Source organism: Mastacembelus armatus, chromosome 24, assembly GCF_900324485.2.
Source record: "Mastacembelus armatus chromosome 24, fMasArm1.2, whole genome shotgun sequence".
Classification (NCBI taxonomy): Eukaryota; Metazoa; Chordata; class Actinopteri; order Synbranchiformes; family Mastacembelidae; genus Mastacembelus; species Mastacembelus armatus.
The window spans coordinates 16,183,957-16,203,671 of NC_046656.1; the positions used below are offsets into that span (position 1 = coordinate 16,183,957).

Below are 19,715 nucleotides of genomic sequence, written 5' to 3' on the forward strand. Positions count from 1 at the left end.
TACAACCTCTAACAATGGAAATCTAAACAACACAGATGGATTACTGAATGGGCCTACTGGTCACAGGCTCAGGGGCCCAAAGAGTCTAGGGGAAGAGAAAGTCTATGAACAACAACTAAAAGCAGAGAAAAAAAAGGATGCAGAGCAGCTGCAAAGACATACAAAACCAGTAACACAGACATGTGGTGACTCAAAACAATCCCAGATGCTACAAATTTATGATGAAATATGAAAATTAGTAAAATGAGTCAAAACGGGCACAAAATGTCTAAAAACAATACACCAATATGATGAGACACACAACAAGAAGACACACACTGATGGGACATCATGTGGAGATATTAGGGCCTTAACATGTCTGTGCCCAGGGGCCCAATTTCTCATGATCCATCTTTGAAACACTATAAGCCTTTAATTCCTTTGTATTTACTATATCACTCCTGCCCCTGCCAGGTTTGCCCTTAGTGAGTTTGAAAGCAAGAGGGAGTGTCTTGTCCTACGGCCTCAGGTCAGCCTCCCACAGCCTGATCTAAACTGAATGGGAAGGACTTTGTCTTATATGGATTGAGCGGGCTGTGTGTGTTGTCTGGCAGCTCTGATTCTTTCAGTCATCTCTGTCCACATCTCCACAGTCGTGATTCAAATGTGGCAGGACCCAACATCACAGACTGTGCTTCTTGGGTTTTCATTTGTTAATGAGACGTGAGGAGTTTGACTGGGGTGGCCGTGTTTAGTAAGATAGTAGATGAATTAATCATTCAAACTGACATTTTCGATATCATTTGTTTAAATATTTGATGGAGGTCCTTTTGAATTGCATTAAAGTCTCTGAGTTAGTTTGAGGATTTGTGATTACTATCGTTTAAGGCATTAATCTAGAAGAAGATTGTGTGGAGGCATTAGGGCCTTTGTGAATAATTCATCTTATACCCAAGTCAACATAAAGTTGAAAACGAATTGGAACAATACCAAATATTTTTAATAAACTTGATGTTTTATTAATACCTGACTGGTCATACATAATACAAGTTACTGTGAAAACACTCATTAACTATAAAATAGTCTGTTACCTTTATATGTAAAGGATATAAGGAACCACTTAGTTTGAATGACTGTGGCTATTACGCGTTTCTGCTGTCTTTCAAGACAATCATGTCTTTACAATGGAAATCATAACCCTCTTTAATTTTTTGGCTTTAAGTGCACCGATAAGAGAAATAAATGTTTCTTTAAGGCTTTAGTATTTTAGAAGAAATATTGTGCAGTATATTATAGTGGCAGGATCCTAAGAGCAGCAGCATCAGCATGTGTAGACTCTGAGCCCAAATAATTAGCTTCATTAATCAACTGAGGACTGAAGAAGGTGCAGACAATGAACTTTTAAGCATTTTGAGTATCCCTCAGGTCACTAAGTTCATTTTCATTTAATGCCAACATGCTTCAGTTTGTCATCTATCTTTGGTCATTACATGTTTTTGGTTCTGGAGACCAGTTTGTATTACTTGTAGTATTAGTTCCTGAATTTTAAAGCTCCTGAAAATGTATTTTGTCCATCAGCTTGTTAATATGACACAGCTAGTTGCTGTTTGTGTGTCAGCTGTATCTGTCTGCTGTTAGTGTACACTTGGTTTTGTTAGGGTTGTATTTGTATAAGTTAACTGAGCATAAGAGCTCTTGAACTAAATGGCTCTGCTGGTGCAAGATGCCTTGCTTAAGAGCACCTCACAGAAATCATGAGAGAGGACAAAGCACTCAATCACTTCCACACTCGCTTTTTTTTTTCATCACAACTGCTAAGAAAAAGTCATTTGTTTGAGTCACTGAACCCACTGAATAATTTTCTGACACGAAAGGATTTAAGAAAGTATTTACTTGAGAAAATTGATTCTGTCATTTTGCAATTGTTCTCTGTTCTGTGGCCACCAACACCCAGAAACCCAATTTAAGGTTTTCTGTGTGTCTACAGATGACATGTTGTAGCTTGATGGAAACTTTTTCAAGCCCATGTAAGGAAGGAAGTTACAGTTTGCTACAGATGTACTGCAAAACATAATGCTCACTCAATTTAACTCGTGTCATGTCCTCTATTAAGCCAAAGCTCTTCAGTTTATTTCAGACCTTTGTGAAATCTATTCTGAAGGAAAAAGTGTTTCTTAGTATGTTGCTGTCTTCTAAGGATTTTGTCACATGAGACCTTAAGTCATTTTACGTTTGGCTCAAATTGGACACACCAACATGAGGAAACATCTGGTGGCCTGGCTGAGGAGCTGTGAGCTTAGATGGAGGAGAGAAGGCTGAAGTTGATCTTTTGCAGTTCTTTTTCTATTTTTTACTCTGTCTCGCCTCGCAGCCACAGACTTTTCACACCACACTACATCTTTCCTGTGTCTGTGCTGTCTCATCAGATGGGATGAGGGACTTTAGAAAGCCTGCAGCTTCATCACTTCAGGCCTTTATTTCTCAGTGCTTCTGCTGAGGTGCACACCTTTACCTAACATGCACTCTATTATTTGAAGTTGTTCTAGAGCAATATGCATACAAACTAAGGCAAGAAAATCCAATTTGTTACAGGAACACCAAATAAATCATGGAGCCCATCATCCATGAAGGTGTACTGCGAAACCTAAGATATGCCCACACACTTGTATATGCAGCTACATGCTCACATGTCTGCATAGTAGGTGTGACAGTGGCAGCAGAAGACAAATTGCATCTTCAATTTCATGTTTTTAGAAGTTTTTACAAATGTGTTAAAAATGAAAACAAAAAAACTAATACTAATAATAGCTCCGTTATTTTGAACTGTGGTTTTAAAAAGTCCTTCTTTGGTAATTTTCCATTTACAGAACACTTTTGATGCAATAATTAAATGTAAAATCAAGAATGTGGGCTTTAGCATTCAGTGATCAGTAAGAGCAGCTGCTGTTTTTTTACCTGCAGTATAAGGTCACCTTTCTTAGTGGTATTTATTCTAGGGCTGCAGCTAATGATTATTTTCATTACTGATTCCTCTGTTGTTTTTTATTGATTGTTTGAACTGTCAAAAGGAGCTGTGAAGAACTGTGAAAAATGCCTGTCACAAGCTTGTAAAGCCTAAGATGATCTTTTCAAACACCATGTTTCATTGGACTAATAATATAATATAATATAATACAATATAATATAATATAATATAATATAATATAATATAATATAATATAATATAATATAATATAATATTATATTATATTATATTATATTATATTATATTATATTATATTATATTATATTATATTATATTATATTATATTATATTATATTATATTATATTATATTATCTTTGAAAATCCTTGTATCCCAGAAACAAATGTTTTGAGCTTTGACTCTGTGTGTTCAAATAGGCACCAGCATCCCTTATCCAGCTTATCAGGTTGTAGTTCTCACACTTCTACACTGTATCTGCTCCATGTTGTTAGCTAAGCTTCACTAAAAACATGTAGCTCACCTTGTACTTAGCACCCTACTGGCATTTATGTGAAACATGACTCCTGAGCAGTGAGCGCGCTGTAGACAGACTACACACTGAGACAGTGTGAACAAGCAGTAGCAGTCAGATATGCTGAGATTTTCTTCATTACGTTCAGTATTTATTCCCCTTTTTTCCTTCCCAAAACCTGCCCTCAGGTCTACACTGAGCATGTGCAAAGCTTGTGTGTCAAAATAGCAGCACTGAGGGATTGAACAGATTCACCTTTTCTCAAGTTCACATTGGTGGCAGCGCTGGGTGAGTTGTGGGGGGTTTATTTGGCATGCCAGAGCATCGGGAGTTCTCGGGTTTCGGTTGGTGGATGTATCGGGCCGCACACACAAACACACCTGCTGCTGTCTGTTGGGCCTGGCTGTGGACGAAGTAGAGGGAGAGAAAGGACAGCAAGCGTGGGAAAACACTGAGGGTCTTTAGAGGATCAGTGAACATCCAGCAGTGCAAATAACTGTTGAAAAAAGACCCAGACTAGGGTGGAAAATGTTTGTCAATTTAGTGGAGAAGCCCAGGACCTGCAGGAGCTTAGAGGGATATTGAGGGGTAGTCAGGACTGGTAGGGTTGGGAGAGGCCAGGGTCAAGTTCCCTTTCTAGACTTGGAAGCTGGGTAAAGGAGCCACCCTAGCTTCATTTACCTCCTCTTGCTGCTGGCCAGAGCCCTATACATAGTACTAATGCTGCTCTTTAGCTGTCTAGCAGATGGTTACACTGCTGCTGCGAGGATCACTTTGCCTCAGATGCACCAGATTCTCTGGCTTGGGATCAAGTCAGAGGTGCAGTGAACAAGTTCATTTTTGAGAGAACAACAGTATGTATTCACTCACGTAACAAAACCCTCCGATAAACTGTGGATCCTGATGCTGGATTTATTTGGAACAATATTCTCATTATCATCCATTCTGCTCTCATTGCGTCTCACTGCTCAGATGACGGGATGGTTTCCAGTCCATGTAGCATTTTGATCCCACTGCAACTATCACCACTTCTGGTTCTAAGGCTGCAATATCAAAACAAAGCAAGCTGAGCTTTCCAGTCTCCATTCAGAGCAAATTCATTTGTCAGTTTATTAGGTACACCTAACCAAAACTATTTTGTGTGTTTTTTTTTTAATTAAAGAGGCATTTCTTGAAATTTACGATTGTTGCCTGACTTACAGTTTGTATTTGAAAGTCACATGTCAGATTTGGGTACTTTATTGATGTCAAATTATGCCATGCATCATCTGTTAATAGTTTAATAAGCCATGAAAATTATGCTCCAGTACATATACACATAAATGCATTATGCTTTTAGTAATGCCAGGGCCTGTTAGTTTCACTACCCAGAATTCCAAACAGATTAAAAGAAAGATGTGTCTATTTACGTAATTTTTGAGAGGGCACAAGTTTTCAGTCATCCTGGGGCCATATTGAGATTCCCTGTCTCTAGCCTGAAACAACAGGCTATGTTTTCTCCATCACACAACAAAAGCTGTAGCGGTGCTTAGGAGGGAGCATCAGTGCTTTCTGCTATCAGTAGGTCTAATCACCTCCCTGAAGCCCAAAGTTGGAGGATGGGATATTTAAAGCACCCCTGGTATGGACAGCAGTGCCACCTCAGCACCGCATTTACCTCACTGTGACATTTAATTTCATTGTGCTTCACTTCATCCAATAAAAGTGCTTCAAGATAGATTTTTATTGTCTTTTAACACAAAATGACCTAAATAAGGAGCATCTTTCATAAGGTTGATGAGCAAAGGTTTGAGGAGATTGCCTTGTTGCTGCATCTCCCTTAATTTGCTACTGTACTAACCTGCTGTACCTGCTGTAGATATCACTAAATTCATCTTTATCCTTATATTTGTTCATTTTTTTGGCCACATTTTTCTCTGTAGGCACTGGTTATGTGGGATAACAGTGATTACAACTTTGTCTGCTTACCTTGAGTAAAATACATATACAGTCATTTCAACTGTCATTATTCTGGAATTTGATAAAGACAATATTTCTATTTTTTTATAATTCATTTCTATTTATATAGTAGTGCGAAATCAATTTTATCAGACATGTACAATGCCAAACAGATTATTCTATTATTGTTGGATACCAGAGATGGTGGTGACATCTCACCATGTAATGGGCTACACTGAAAAAACCCTTTAAAACTATTTTCACAGTAAATGGTTTGGGTCCAGAGTGCCATTGTTGAAATATTGTCAGGGGCTGTTAACTGTGGGTGCTGTACAGTCTGTATCTAAATCTACTGAATTAATACTGCTGTGAAGGAGGTGGGAGCCAGAACCATGGCAACCATCAGCTCAGATCAGTGTGGGATGTGAGATGGCAGGAGATGGTACGCGCCACACACACACTACACACTCACACACACAAATAAATCAATATCTGTGAGAGTGTTGCCAAATAGAGTCCGGCCCTCTCCACTTTGACAGATACAGATGTTCATTTTTTTTGGTTGCAATGACTGAATTGAGTTTTTCCTCTTTCTGTAGCAAAGACTGTGTAACAGGCTTAGAAATGCTATTACTTAAAGCTGGTTTGTCCTCACTCTGTGATTAATGTACTTTTGTTATGTCCAGTAGCTGAATGGTTGTTTGTTCTAATCTGTCAAGAAGATTCTTCCTTTTTCTTTCGTTTATCAGCGAGAACATTTTAGTTGCACTGTGCAGTTTTTCTTCATCTCCAGAACAGTCTTGTGAAATTAAATTGTACTCTCCATCCTGTTATCCTATTACTGTGGAGGTGTTATTCCACTTGATCAATATATGATGAAAATATCTGGAAGAAAGTGCAACTCCTGTTCTTCATGCACGGTCAGTTGTTTTATGTTGATGGATCTTACTGCTTTGGGTTTTCTGAGCATTGATTTTGGGGCGATCCAGTCAGCCGCCACCCCATAAAACAATATCTAAAGATTTTTATCTTTCATACCTGTTTCATCTAAAATCTACCATCAGTTTCACTAGAGCATAGATTTCTGTAAATCAAAGGTGCATACTTGGGTGTCAATTTAAAAACCTGAACTGTAGTATATTTGGATTCCAAGTTTGGGAGACATAGGGAACAACAACATGGAGCCAATATAGATTATTTTCCACTTGTACTGTCTTGTTTATTTTGGATAGGTCATTGTCGAACATTCTTGGCTTTAACGCTCCTCTCCCCTCTGGCAGGATGATGAGGTGGTGCTCCAGAGTGTGGCCACTATCCAGAAGGAGCATCGCAAGTTCTGCCTGGCCGCTGAGGGACTTGGAAACCGCTTGTGTTACCTGGAACCTACATCTGAAGCAAAGGTCAGGATGATGCTTTGTTTAAATTTGAAGTTTTGAGGCTGCTGTACATGTTATGGAGAAACAGCAAGTCATTGGTAGTTTGGCATAAAACATGAAACAGTTACAGCAGCTGTAAAGTATGTACTTCTGTTTTTTCTGTCAGTGCAGTGTTAACCTTTTGGTCTTTTGTATCCCCACGGCCCTTTTAAATGAGCTGCAGTACCACCGATTTAACTGCCATTATGATCCAAATGTTTTTATTTGAATTCATTTTAAATTGGATGTTATTTAACAATGTTAACTACTATTAGTCTATATTTAATACAGTTTATCTCTGACCAGGTTTCTTTGGTAAGGTTTCATTTGTAATGTTTCTAATACTCACATAACTTTTAGCTAATAATTTCCACTGTCTATCCAGTGCTTTAAAGAAACTATTTGAAGCAGTCAGTCTGAGAAAGAGATGAAAAGACGAAGAAAAACAAAGAGGAAACAGTTAATATCATATTTAGCTGTGACATTTGTGAAATGTAATTAAGGGATTGTTCGGATGTGAAAACAGGATGAAGATGGATTTCCTTAATCTGGAGGCCAGTTTTTATTCTGAGGTGAAGTAAATTTGACGGTGGTTAGTCATGGAGCTTTGGCAGATATAACAATGACAGATAACCAGTGGTTCTGACCACTTACGTAGCTTTGTTATTATAGGAGTGAAGTAACTCATTGTGACTGAATGATGCGAATTGCACCCTGCTGCCTGTGGAGCTGTCAGTCACAATGATAATTACATGACCACAAGCATACAAATATTCATTGTCAGGTTTAGATGTTTATATGAGCTGTGCATATTAAGGAAGCCTGATTTAATTTGAATAAAATTTGGCCATGTGAAGGCATTCACCTGGAACTGTTCTTGAGTTGGAGGGCAACACCCTCAGAGGTCTGGAGGCAGTCTGCCAAAAACACCTCTCTCCTCTCACCTTGGTACGGCTGACGATGCTTCAGGCTTGCTTCGATGTGAAAAGTGGCTGCAGGTCCCTAGTTATAGTTTGGTACAAGGGGAGGGGCTGTCATCTGCTGTCTGATCTCAGCTGTTGACACCTCATTTCCCAGGTTCTAATGAAGCCTGGCTACCTGCCACTGCCTGTAGTGGATAATAAGGCTCAAGTGAAACAGTTCTGATGCAAAGTTTTAAAAACAGTGCTTGTAATGTTCCACATATGTATGATATACTACCATGGCTCATTGTAAGCTTCTATCCTAGTCATGTCATCGATCATTTCTGTCAACACAGATACAGGATAGAAAAATCGGTGTACCTAAAAACTGTCAAAATAGATGTGGCTTGGTATTTTTACAGTAAAAGCTCAGTTGTGCCTGCTGTGGCTGGACTTTGGGAGTGTTAACCCTGTGGTCGTGTTATGACAGTGTGCAGTACTAAAGTCAGCAGCCTGCCTGCATTTTGATGTGACTGTAAAGTGACTGAATAGTTGAATTGCAACTGAAAGTTCAGTATGCCTGATTAACTCTGGAAGAAAAATAATTGGGAAATTGGTGTTGGATAATCAATAAAGGTGTAAGATATGCAGCAGGTTAGATGACAGACAAGCTGCACTATGTGATGTTGACTCCCTTAAGAAGCAAAGGTAAATATTCAGCTGCCTCCGTCCTAAGTTTTGTAGTGAGATAACTACTAAATTGTGAGGCTGATCTTTCTTTGGCAACATCTTAATCAAGGTGAACAGTAAGTCCAATTAAATATCTGAGTGGTCATCATCATCATCATCATCATCATCATCATCATGTGCAGGCTGCCCAGTTTTCTGTTAGAGCACATAGGAATGAACACAAACACACACATGTAGTGTTGAAGGTGCCTATGCATGTTTGTGTTGAGTTACAGAGGAGTGCCCTCTTCATTATCACCCAGCAGCCGCCCCCTCCCCTCCCATCACCCCCCCCACCCCCACGCCCTGCTCACATTTCTCACTTCACTGCAGAGCTCAGGGATCAGCCGGCCAAGTTACAGGGCAGAGACCCAGCAACATTAAATCATTCTTTGTCCTCTTCAGTGAGTAGGGATGATATTGATGCATGTTAACGTGAAACTGGCTGTTGTAATGAGATGGGACATAAACAGTAATAATATTAAGGTTGTTTAACTCTATGGCAGTTGGGGTATGAGCTGGTAAGATGTATGTGTGTGTATATGTGTGCGTGTGTGCGTGTGTGCGTGTGTGTGTGTGTGTGTGTGTGTGCATGGGGGGAGGTTACTGTACTCTATTACTAATTTGTTTGTTTAGGTGTTGTTGTTTACAAGTCATGTCAGTAGCGTAATGCTAATCAACAGTGCCATCTAGCACATCACAAAGTAAATTAATTTTTCACACACTGACAAGCAGATGCAGTCTGACCCTGAACTGCTTTTAAAGATGTTATTTACAAGCATCATGGTAATGTCTGATGCCTCACCTTTCTCATTATGCAAATGATGATGTCAAATACATAATAAACATTTTGTTCTTCAGTAGCTTTACTTCTTTAGTATCTGCTTTACATAGGCTCTTTGACTGCCCCTCAGCTCTTTTTACGTTTTTAAAAATAATTCCAGTAACATATATCCACTTGTTGAGGACTATCTTTAAACACTGAAAATATTATGATCATTAGGGATCACTAAATCTATTGAATCCTAACAGCCAAGGACTGACCGTTAAGGAAATGTAAAGAGTTTAACAGTGGAAGACAGATTTCAAACCTGTTATAGCAGAGAGTCATACAGCCCTGTGTGCTAAAAAATAAGACCTATCCAAACTAATGATTGGCCATTGCAGCTGCACACCTTTCAGCAACCCTGCTCATAATCCCCAGCCACTCGTTAGCAACAGACCAGGATGGCAAAGAAGTTGCAAGCCATCAGAATTATTTATGATCACCACAGCTCACTGTGCAGTTTAATCATTCAGTTTGTCTCTTTTCTCAGATCAGGGACTCAAATGAAACTGCAGTAAATATGTGTAGATTCAATTTTAAATCTGTGTGTGCATGTGTTTAACAACACCACTTACAGTCAATTTACATGGGACTATCTTCTAAAACATTTCTAAGACTGTTTTGCCCTGAACTATTCAGATATTCAGTCTCAAGTTGTAGTGAGGTTGATTATCAGGTTTGACTTGATAATAATTGTGTTATAGTCTGGTATGTTTGTCTCAAAGGGAATACTGTAGATCAGAGAGGTTGGTGCATCTGCTTCCCGATGAGGCAAAACAGAAAAAGGGCAAAAACAGAGTCAAGAAATTTCAAGGAGAATTAACTCCTGGCAGTACCCAGGAAAGGAGCCTGTGTTTTGCTTTAAGCAGCTTGTCATAGCTTCTTGAACTAATGTGTCTTTCCCTTCATACCTTTGTCTTCCTCTCCATCCTCTTTCTCTCACCCTCCTTACTTTCTTCCCTTTCTGTGCTTCCATTTTGCAGTATGTTCCTCCAGACCTCTGTATTTGTAACTTTGTGTTGGAGCAGTCCCTGTCAGTGCGGGCCCTGCAGGAGATGCTGGCGAACACTGGGCAGAACAGCGAAGGGGTGAGTGTCTCCCTCCTTCCCACTGATACCCCACATCTCTCTGTCTCCTGCACACAAACACACTCAAAAACTTGTAGAGACCAACACAATCATGCACACTTGCAAAGATGAATCAAACTCATATTATATAATCCTGCTAATTATGTGATATGTCAACTCAGTGTAATTCAGTATTTTATACTGTTAATACTGTTAATATAATTTACTTTAAGGACAATTATTGAATTTAAATGAAACAAACCCCCTTAGGGCAGAGCTGTCAGAGTAGTGGAAATACAAATGCACTAAATCTGCTTAGGGCTTCTCAGAACAAATGCACTTTTTTTTTTGAGGCCACCAAATCAGGCCAAGTTAGTCATGATGCTTTTGCTGCCCCTGAATGATGCGTTTAAATGCTGGCAGGTTTTTCAAGAATATCTCTGTTACGGAAGATAGACTTCACTTTCCTTTCAATGTGAGATGAGAAAAATCAGATATAGATTATGGTGTTTATTGACATTTATATTTTAAGTAATTTGTTACCAACTGAAATTTGTAGCGGACAATGACCTTTTAGGTGCTTGTTGGTTCTACTTGCTGTGTCTTTGTCAAGCTGCATGTTCTACATCCTCACTTAGGGCAGAAAAGTGCACCTAGTGTATGTATCTTTTGTGATCCTGCAAAGAGAAATAATTTTTGGGAGACTTTAATAACCAGAAATTGGCTTCCGTTAAGCTCAGCACTAAATGCTATATGTGGCTGCTGACTGAAAAATTTTACTTTACTACTTGTGGACAGTGTGATTAATTTTTACATATTTCTACATAATTATTTGTGGATTAACTTCATTAGGTGATAATCTTAAAAACCAATAGGGTGGAGCAAACTCCAGCAGCTTTTAGAACAAGCAAAACCAAGAACTGTAATTGAATTCCTAATAGAAGCTGCCTCGTTTCATTCTCACACTCGTAACACTTTAAACACATTGCTGTTTTGCAAAAGGAGATCAGAACGCTGTGATAATGAAAGGTCATCAGGGGTTAAAGAAAGGAGGGAAATTATCTGTGAGTGCTGTGCTGCTTCCACGGCCTCCTTTCTCCTCACCCTGCTGCACTCTCTTGATTTACACTAAACAGTGTGAGCCCCTTCCCCCCGGCTCTGCTCCAGCTCACTTGGCATTTTATTAGAGCAGGTAAGTAATCTTCGATCGGGCAGAGACTCTGTTGTACCACAGGGGTGTCATTGATGACAGAGAAGCACTAAGGTGGGCTACATGTGGTCTGTAAACCTGTCACATGTGCATCTTTAGTCACACTGCACTCTAACAGTCATATCATGTGTCTCACTAGTCTCATCACCATGCACTTCAAGCTTCTCCAGAAGGAGAAGTCAAGAGATGGGAAGTGATGATATCACTCTTGCTTGGATTAAATATTTGAATTGGATTAAATGTAAACTCTCTGTAACATGTTTTGGGTGAAACAAAGAGAAAACAGCACTTAATTCTCAATCTATCTTACTTTTTAATTGGGACAAACAAACTACCACTTACGAGAAATTGCTTTTTAGTGGTGTTTTTTTCATTTCTGTTCCTCTTGGGTGGTCAGTGCTGATTCTAATAACAGTCCTCAGTTAACGGACTCATTACTATTAGTCAATACTTAGGACCGACCACTAATGTTGTTGAAACAGAAATGACAAAGTTAATCACTGGGCAGTACAGGTGTAGCAACTAGAGGAACCCCAGCACTGCACAGCATTACAGTGTTAGCTGCAAACTGAATTATCACTAAATCCCACTATGTTAATGTGAGATAGCCCAACTGTGTTCTGTGCTGGATGACTCTGGCTACCACTGTACTTTTATGTGCACACAGCGATCTTACACAGAATCTTTATTTGTATATTGCTTGGGTCCTCTCCACTGGAGGATCGGGCCTGCATTCTTATTAGCCTGGTAGCAGATTTGTTTTGTGCTCAACAGCGCAATGTTGTTGGCTGGCCTTATTTGGCAGGACAACATGATGTTGGCTAGAATACAAACTCTGGTAGCAAGGCCAATAAATCACCCACCTCTTTCTTTCTGCAGTAAGGGCCCATTTCTCTCTGTTGTTGCTCTCAGATTTGTGTAATTGACTGCCATGCATCCCAATAACACATTCTTTTCATTTGTATCTGTGTGTTACTAGAGTGCTGACCATGAAAAATGGGTAGGTCCATCAGTTCATTCATCCATCATGTTGTCACTGTGCATGACTGATCTACTGACTGCCCAACGAAAGGGTTTAACTTTGGGCACTTTCACTTGAAGCGATGCCTATTTCTTGATTGTCATAAAAACTGCATTTATAGTTGGTACAGCATTTATTTATATATGTATTATAGGTACTGAAGCTATGAAGCTAATATTTAACATTTCAATTTTTCCACCTCACCATGTATTGAGCAAACTGTTAAGACATTTATTTGTGTTTAGATTCCCTCATGATAACAAATTAGTTCTTAGAGAACATGCTTTCCCTCAGTGATTCTGAAGTCTTATGGCCATCTTAAAATAGACATCCGTTGGTGCTGTCACCTTATGCACATGAGTCAAATGTCTTGCCTGGCCTCTTTGAAGACTACTTTGTGCAACTGTGCAAGCACTTTCAAGTGATAGTGTCTGCTTCTCATTTGCTTTAAAGCATTCGTTATCCCTTTTAAGCTTTTAATGCAATATTGTCAAGCCATAGTGTACACGTTCAAAATGTTTGTGCTGTTAAAAATACATAAACACATAAAATATCCATATCCAAGGTACAGTAATGAGCTCTCAGAATTCATCCAGTTTACTGAATGTTTCTGAAAGGATCTGAAAACCCACACGTTGGCAGAAAGCTCACTTTGTGGTTTGGATGTGCTGCTCTGTTTTCTCTGGGTTTGGCCTAACATCAGTCATTTTTAGGGGTACTGACATGAGGAAATGTCCTGAAATCAGTTTTGATTTCGGTCTAATCACGTGCACTACTGTTGAGCAAAGCTGTTGCAGGTGATTCAAGGGTGATTTATCTGTTCTTCCTATAACTCAAACTTCTTTTCACAATCCCCACATTTTATGGTTTGGTTTTAGAATAATATGGATTGTGCCTCTTTTTCTGTCTGTCACATATTGCTCTGTACATCCTGGTGCACCGCATATTTTAATGGTAACTTGATCTTTGTAGATTTCATTCACGTATTTCATTATTCAGACAATTTGAAGAACAGGACAGTGACTATATACCTGAGAATCCATATATCAGATAGTAACCTACTTAGCAAATGACTCTGGGGGGAGTCTTCTCCATGGTGTGTGTGATTTGCTAAGCTCAGCTATTCCAGAATAATTATTGATATGAAGTGAACATTTAATTAAATTACTTAATTTGGTTTGATGTAAGGGCTTTGGCAAAAAGAGTGCACACATGGTTTGATTCGTGTAAAGCCAAGCAGGCAAAAAAAAGGAAGTGAGCTGTGTTTAAAAACACTGACACTTACAGAAATAAATACATACATAAAAACTTATTTTAGCCAAAATGGAAACAAACTAGCTGAAAGTGAATTCATGTTACAAACATTAGCTGATACGAGTGAGGCTCAGTGCAGCCCCGTTCAAAGACTTTTATTCATTTTACTGGTGTTTGTGGCAACAAAAACACAGTCAGGGTTGTAGTTTCTGATCAGGCTGATTTTTCACTGCTTTGTGGGCGTGGCAACACTGTGCACCTGCGCCGCACACCTGCATCTCACTGCTACTCCGAGTCTGTTACCAGGTAAAGAAAATGACCAATAGAAACACAGCGAAGCGATTAAAAATATCACATTAGGTGACAAACCTACAGCTATTTACTGTTTCCATTAACAGAAACACTGGAGTGACTAAAGTGCAGTTAAAGTCCGACTAACAATGATGGCACTTGTGTCTCTAGCGCTGAGGTAGGAGCTAAATGTTTGTTAGCTCATGGGGCTGCTGTGAATGAAGCTGAACTTCATATTGTTTTAAAGTGTGAAATTGTTAGAGAGGCTGGATCGTTACCGTTACAAATGTTGCTCAGTGTCATTTGCATAGCGATGTGAATGAAAGAAAAGGTTTATGTAGCAGGAGAGTCGAGCTAACTTGCACATACTTGTATAGAGAGGTTCCTGTGCTGTACACTGCAGCTGGATTAGCAGGCCCTCAGGGACCATGTTGTAAGACTTGGTAAAGCTAAATGGTTGATTTTAAAAATGTTATCACACAACACCATGGGTGCATAGACACACACGTGCATGTTTATAAACACACACCCACACTGCTTCTTTGTTTCTGTGTCTAACTCCAGTGCACACCGAGCTGTTTAGTGCTCACAACAGGAGGGGCACCCAACCAAAGGTCACAGTTCATAGCAGTGATTTGTCAGCACTGCAGCGGGCCTGAAATACAGACCCCCTCTCTCACACCCAGCTGTTGACGGATAGTCTTCCCAATTTTCTTTTGATCGAACCCTGAGTTTCTTTTTTTGTCTGTCTCACACAAGTCATCTGGGAGAGATTTGGTAGCCAAGTGAGAACCGGCTTAGGGTTATATTCAGGAGACAGTTGGGAGCTCCCTTTAGGTCAGTTTAAATGCGACCCTGTGAGGAAATACACAAATTAAAGTTGACAAATGGGCAGAAAGAGGATAGCCTTCATGACTTGCTTATTGGATCAACACTGCAGTGTCCTAGTCCTTGACTTAGTCCCAGCTGTTTTAAAGTAGTTTTAGGCAGGTAAGAATGATGTGTCTGTTTATAGCTCTGATGATAGTGTTTTACCTCCAACATTCAAAAGTATTTATTATTATTAAAATGTATAAAAGACTAAATATGAAGTAAGGAGTAGATGTCTAACTATATGTAGACTACATGTTCCAACGCACTCTCCATCTCAAGTCTTAAAATCAGCATCATTACTGTGATAGGTCTGTTCTGACTCAGAATAGCAAAAAAACATGATTTGGATATTGGTCATGGTCATCTTCTCTTTTTTTCTTCTGCTGCTAGAGGTTGATTAAAAAGGTAAGTAGAAATTTCTTTATTTGCCAGTATTGTGAAGAAAAAAAAATCTTTTTTGCTCAACTATTTCCTCACATTTCCTCGGATATGTTGATACCACGAGTAAATCTTTCCTGTTTGTGACAAGAATGGGAAAGCTGTTTAATCTGTGTGGTACTTTACATGTTTGTGTTTGTTGTTTTGACTGTGTGTGTAGTTTTGTGTGTTTCCCTCCCTCTTGTCCTTGTCCTTTTCCTGCTTGCACTTGGAATTGAGGTCCGAAGTAAACAATACTTACCATAATACTTTATTTATTCAGTTCCATCCAGTTTACCTAGATGGGTCCAGAGGTCAAGGCTGCTAAGATATGATAATAATCTGCTACTTGTTTATTTTCTGGCAGGCGGGTCAGGGAGGTGGTCACCGAACCCTGCTTTACGGTCATGCCATCCTCCTGCGCCATTCCTTCAGTGGCATGGTGAGTATCACCAGTGCAATTCAGTGCAGTGCACAGTAAAGAAAAGCACATGTCGAAATAAGAAACGTATTTATCCCAACTACTGTTTATTTGGTAGTTTGGATTCATAGATGAATGAAAAAGGTGTTTTACCAAGAGCTGAATCCCCACTCTGTATTTGAGTGTTTCCTTTGACAAATAATTCTTTTCCTTACTAGTACCTGACCTGTTTGAAGACATCAAGGTCTCTGACAGACAAGCTGTCGTTTGATGTCGGACTACAAGAGGATTCGATAGGTACAGTACGACTACCAGGCTTTTACTGCTTTTATTTAAATTCACTGCTCCAGAAATGTATGTTTCAGGTGGACCTCACCTTGATATGCATCCAGCAGGGGAGAGTGTTTACAATTGTATGTTGGGCAGTAGTCCTGCTTTCTCATGAATAATGTTTTTGTGTGTTTGTGTCAATAGGAGAGTCCTGTTGGTGGACCATCCACCCGGCATCCAAGCAGAGATCTGAGGGTGAGAAAGTCCGTATCGGAGATGATCTGATTCTAGTCAGTGTGTCAACAGAGAGATACTTGGTGAGTCATGTCCAGTAGCTTCTCAGTGAGGCACATTATTTCATACTGACCTGTAAATGAGAAGAAACATAGAAAAGTTTATTGGGTACAAATGAATATTTACTGGCAAACAAGGTATGATGGTTTTGCACAGAACATTGACTAGAAGATGTTTGACTTCCATTGGTTACAATTCAATCAATTTTTTTCAAGTTTGTAAATTCATTAAAACTAATTGAACTGAACATAAAGTTCTATGTTTTATCCATAGCTTGTTTTTTACGAACTTGCTGAAGGCAGTTAAATGATTAGACATTAAGCTCAATTAGCACTTTGATTTGATTTAATTTATCAAAGTCCTCCCATGGTAATCGATCTTCACAAAGTAGGGGACAGTGTTTATGAAGTTTTACATAGCGATTCAAGAAAGTTTTAAAAGATCATGGGTTTTTTCCATCTCAGATATTTTTTATTTAAATCAGACAGTTTCTCACTTCCAGATCTCCAGATATCCAGGATGTTCTCTCATGAATATTTATTTACTGCTTTTCAGACAGTCTGGATACATCGTATCTTTTGTCTAATTTTTTTTGTCAGGTCACACTTTATTTAGACTCGCTCTGCTTTTGTTTTTGTGGCTGCCAAATGTTTTCGTGTCAGAACAAATGTGCCTCCAGACTTAGGTGAATTGTTCAATGTGCCAAGTAAAAAAAAAAAAAAAAGGAAGAGTTGTTTTATTTATTTATTTGGGAGGTTATGTAACTCACATATCTGGAGTAGCTTTGGTTCATTTGATTTAAAAAAGGCACTTGGGAAAGTTTCATAGCTGTCAGATAGCTCTAATACCAGTCTCGCTCTAGCCGCCATCTGAGTGACACAGCAATTTGGGGAAAAACTTCAAGACTTTATACTGCTCTCTGTAATCAAAATCTGATTTCCTGTAAAGCCCTTCTGTGCACTTTCTTTTTAATAAATAATTTTTAGGTGCAGCATTTATCTGAGTGATGAGCTTAGAGTTAATGCTGTCTCCTTCATGCAGAGCTATGTACCTGACCTCAATTAACTAACTTGGTAAAGAGATCGGAGAGGAAGAGCGAGAGTGTAGAGGCGGATAGAAAAATTGCTAAAGGGAGGGACAGAGACGTGCCAGGCATAGAAGAGTGAACAGCACTAGCTTGTAGTGGCTGCTGTGGCTCTCAAGGAGAGAAATGTACAATTAAAGCAAAACTGGCAAAGAGCCAGACTTGCGTCTCCTCCGATGGGGAACCTTCACCTGATTTGGCCTGACAGAAAGTCAGCTTTTGAAGAATGAGACACATCGGATATTCAGGCTAAAACAATCAGTGCTCCATTACGGTGAATAATCACAGAGCTTGTGATGCTGTGTTTTAAGGACATAGGTGTTGCTCTGTGTCTTTATGTCCAACTAGAATGAATTTTGTTTCTGTTTTCTCTGCATCCAGTGTTCAGGTCAGGTGCCTTAATGGCAGAAACAAATCGGTGCACTTTACTTCATACAATTATGATCCACACACTGGTCAGGATTATTTTTCTGCACACCACTCTGTCAGGCCATATAATTCGTCAGCGTTACCCTAAAATGCATGGTCTGTTGTACATTTTTGAAACCCCAGTACAATGTAATAAAAACACTAGATGTATGGTTGTATTTGGCTCATTAATAAATGTAAAAGTGCATAGTTTTCTTTTCATATATGTTTTCCAATTAACACATCAGTTCTTGCAAGGGTGAAGGATCACTTCAAGCTTCCACTCACCTCCAAATCCAGCCTGTAGGGAAATTAGAGCCGTTCCAAGTATTTCTACTAGAGGGAATTATTGTAGAGTATTATGTGGAATTTGCTGGGTAGAGAAACCCTGATGCAGCAGTGACTTTTATCCCACAGCATTATTATACTGTTTGACAGGTCTGGAGGGGAGAAGCAGTTATTTTAATCTCTTTTTAAATCCCAACACTGGAGCATCTCCCTCCTCTGTGCAGTGTGGATGTATCTCAGTGTCTCCCTCTGGCTAACATAACTACTTTACTGTCAGTCTCCACTTTTCTGTTCAGTGCCCCGTGTAACCTGCGTCTGTGTTGCAGCACCTATCCATCTCCAATGGCAGCATCCAGGTGGATGCTTCCTTCATGCAAACCCTGTGGAACGTCCAGCCTACCTGCTCTTCAAGCAACATGGCAGAAGGCAAGTTTTAGATGAACACCGGAACACCAATATGTCTTCTGGACATATTGTTACACCATAAAACCAAAACAAAACACTCACTTTGATTAAACCTGTTAACTCAAAATGTGGCGATTCCAGAGAGAAATAAAGACCAAAAACCTAAACTTATAGGAGCAAGCTAACAGGCCCTGAAAAGCATTTTTTTACACTGAAGTAATTAAATGTATGGTTTTATATACGTATTCACTGTATATTTATTCTTTAAAAAACTGAATGCTGATAAGATACAGTTGCTGTTTAATTGAAAGGAAAAATAGCAGATGTCTTGTGGGGCCAAAGGTGCTGTTTTTGTTTGCCAGGATATTTGATTGGTGGACATGTGATACGTCTTTGTCATGGACATGATGAGAGCTTGACCATCCCTGGAGCAGACAAGATTGAAGAGGAGCAAAGGTCAGTGTAGTATTGGCTCACTAATTCAGCTAAACCTAGTTAATTGAGGTGAATTCAGGCAGGTTTTTAAGTTTTTCTATGTGGGTAAATGATCCTGATGTTGACTGGGCAGCATTGTGTCATTTACTGTGAGAGATAATCAACATTATTGATATTTCAGGTGCCAGAACTACAGCACTGGCAGGAACTGTTTATAGGTTTTGTGTGACTTGAAAGATGCAGAAATAACAGAAGTCCCCTCTTTTGTCCCTTTGCTCTCAGGATAGTCAACTATGAGGCGGGTAAGGGAGGATCTAAGGCCCGTTCGCTGTGGAGACTGGAGCCTCTCAGGATCAGGTGAGATCAGACTTGAATATACACATACTCAGTAAAAATATTCATTGAAGTAAATACTATAAACTTGGACATAATTTAGATTTCTGTCAAATATTTGAAGGAGTCACTTCATATAAGTGTGATTTCTTCATAAAGACTCAGTGCTTTATGTGCCAGTGTCACAGGTGTACTGTACTTTAGATTTTTATATATATAAACCTCAACTACCTTTACTTCTTGCTGTCATTTCCAATTAATTGGCAGAGCACTCCAGAAAGTGAGGTTCTGTTTTTTGTCCCCGTCAATTTAAGTCTCTGTGTCTATCACCCTCCCTCTTCCTCTTTAATTTCATTGGC

The 19,715-nt window shown here is 39.3% G+C and overlaps 1 protein-coding gene across 9 annotated transcripts in view; it reads left to right on the forward strand.

Moving 5' to 3' along the window:
• Positions 1 to 19,715, forward strand: part of ryr3 (ryanodine receptor 3) — an 84,728-nt gene that overhangs the window by 4,733 nt on the left and 60,280 nt on the right. For 4 of the 9 annotated variants that reach the window (XM_026319540.2, XM_026319543.2, XM_026319541.2 and 1 more), the window contains exons 2-11: positions 6,694 to 6,813; positions 10,269 to 10,373; positions 12,542 to 12,562; positions 15,392 to 15,406; positions 15,786 to 15,860; positions 16,058 to 16,136; positions 16,314 to 16,426; positions 18,510 to 18,609; positions 18,951 to 19,044; positions 19,306 to 19,380. In XM_026319540.2, coding sequence (XP_026175325.1) covers positions 6,694 to 6,813; positions 10,269 to 10,373; positions 12,542 to 12,562; positions 15,392 to 15,406; positions 15,786 to 15,860; positions 16,058 to 16,136; positions 16,314 to 16,426; positions 18,510 to 18,609; positions 18,951 to 19,044; positions 19,306 to 19,380 — 797 coding nt within the window. The remainder of the gene's footprint in view (positions 1 to 6,693; positions 6,814 to 10,268; positions 10,374 to 12,541; positions 12,563 to 15,391; positions 15,407 to 15,785; positions 15,861 to 16,057; positions 16,137 to 16,313; positions 16,427 to 18,509; positions 18,610 to 18,950; positions 19,045 to 19,305; positions 19,381 to 19,715) is intronic. The other 5 variants (XM_026319545.2, XM_026319548.2, XM_026319546.2 and 2 more) reach the window with 2 other exon arrangements.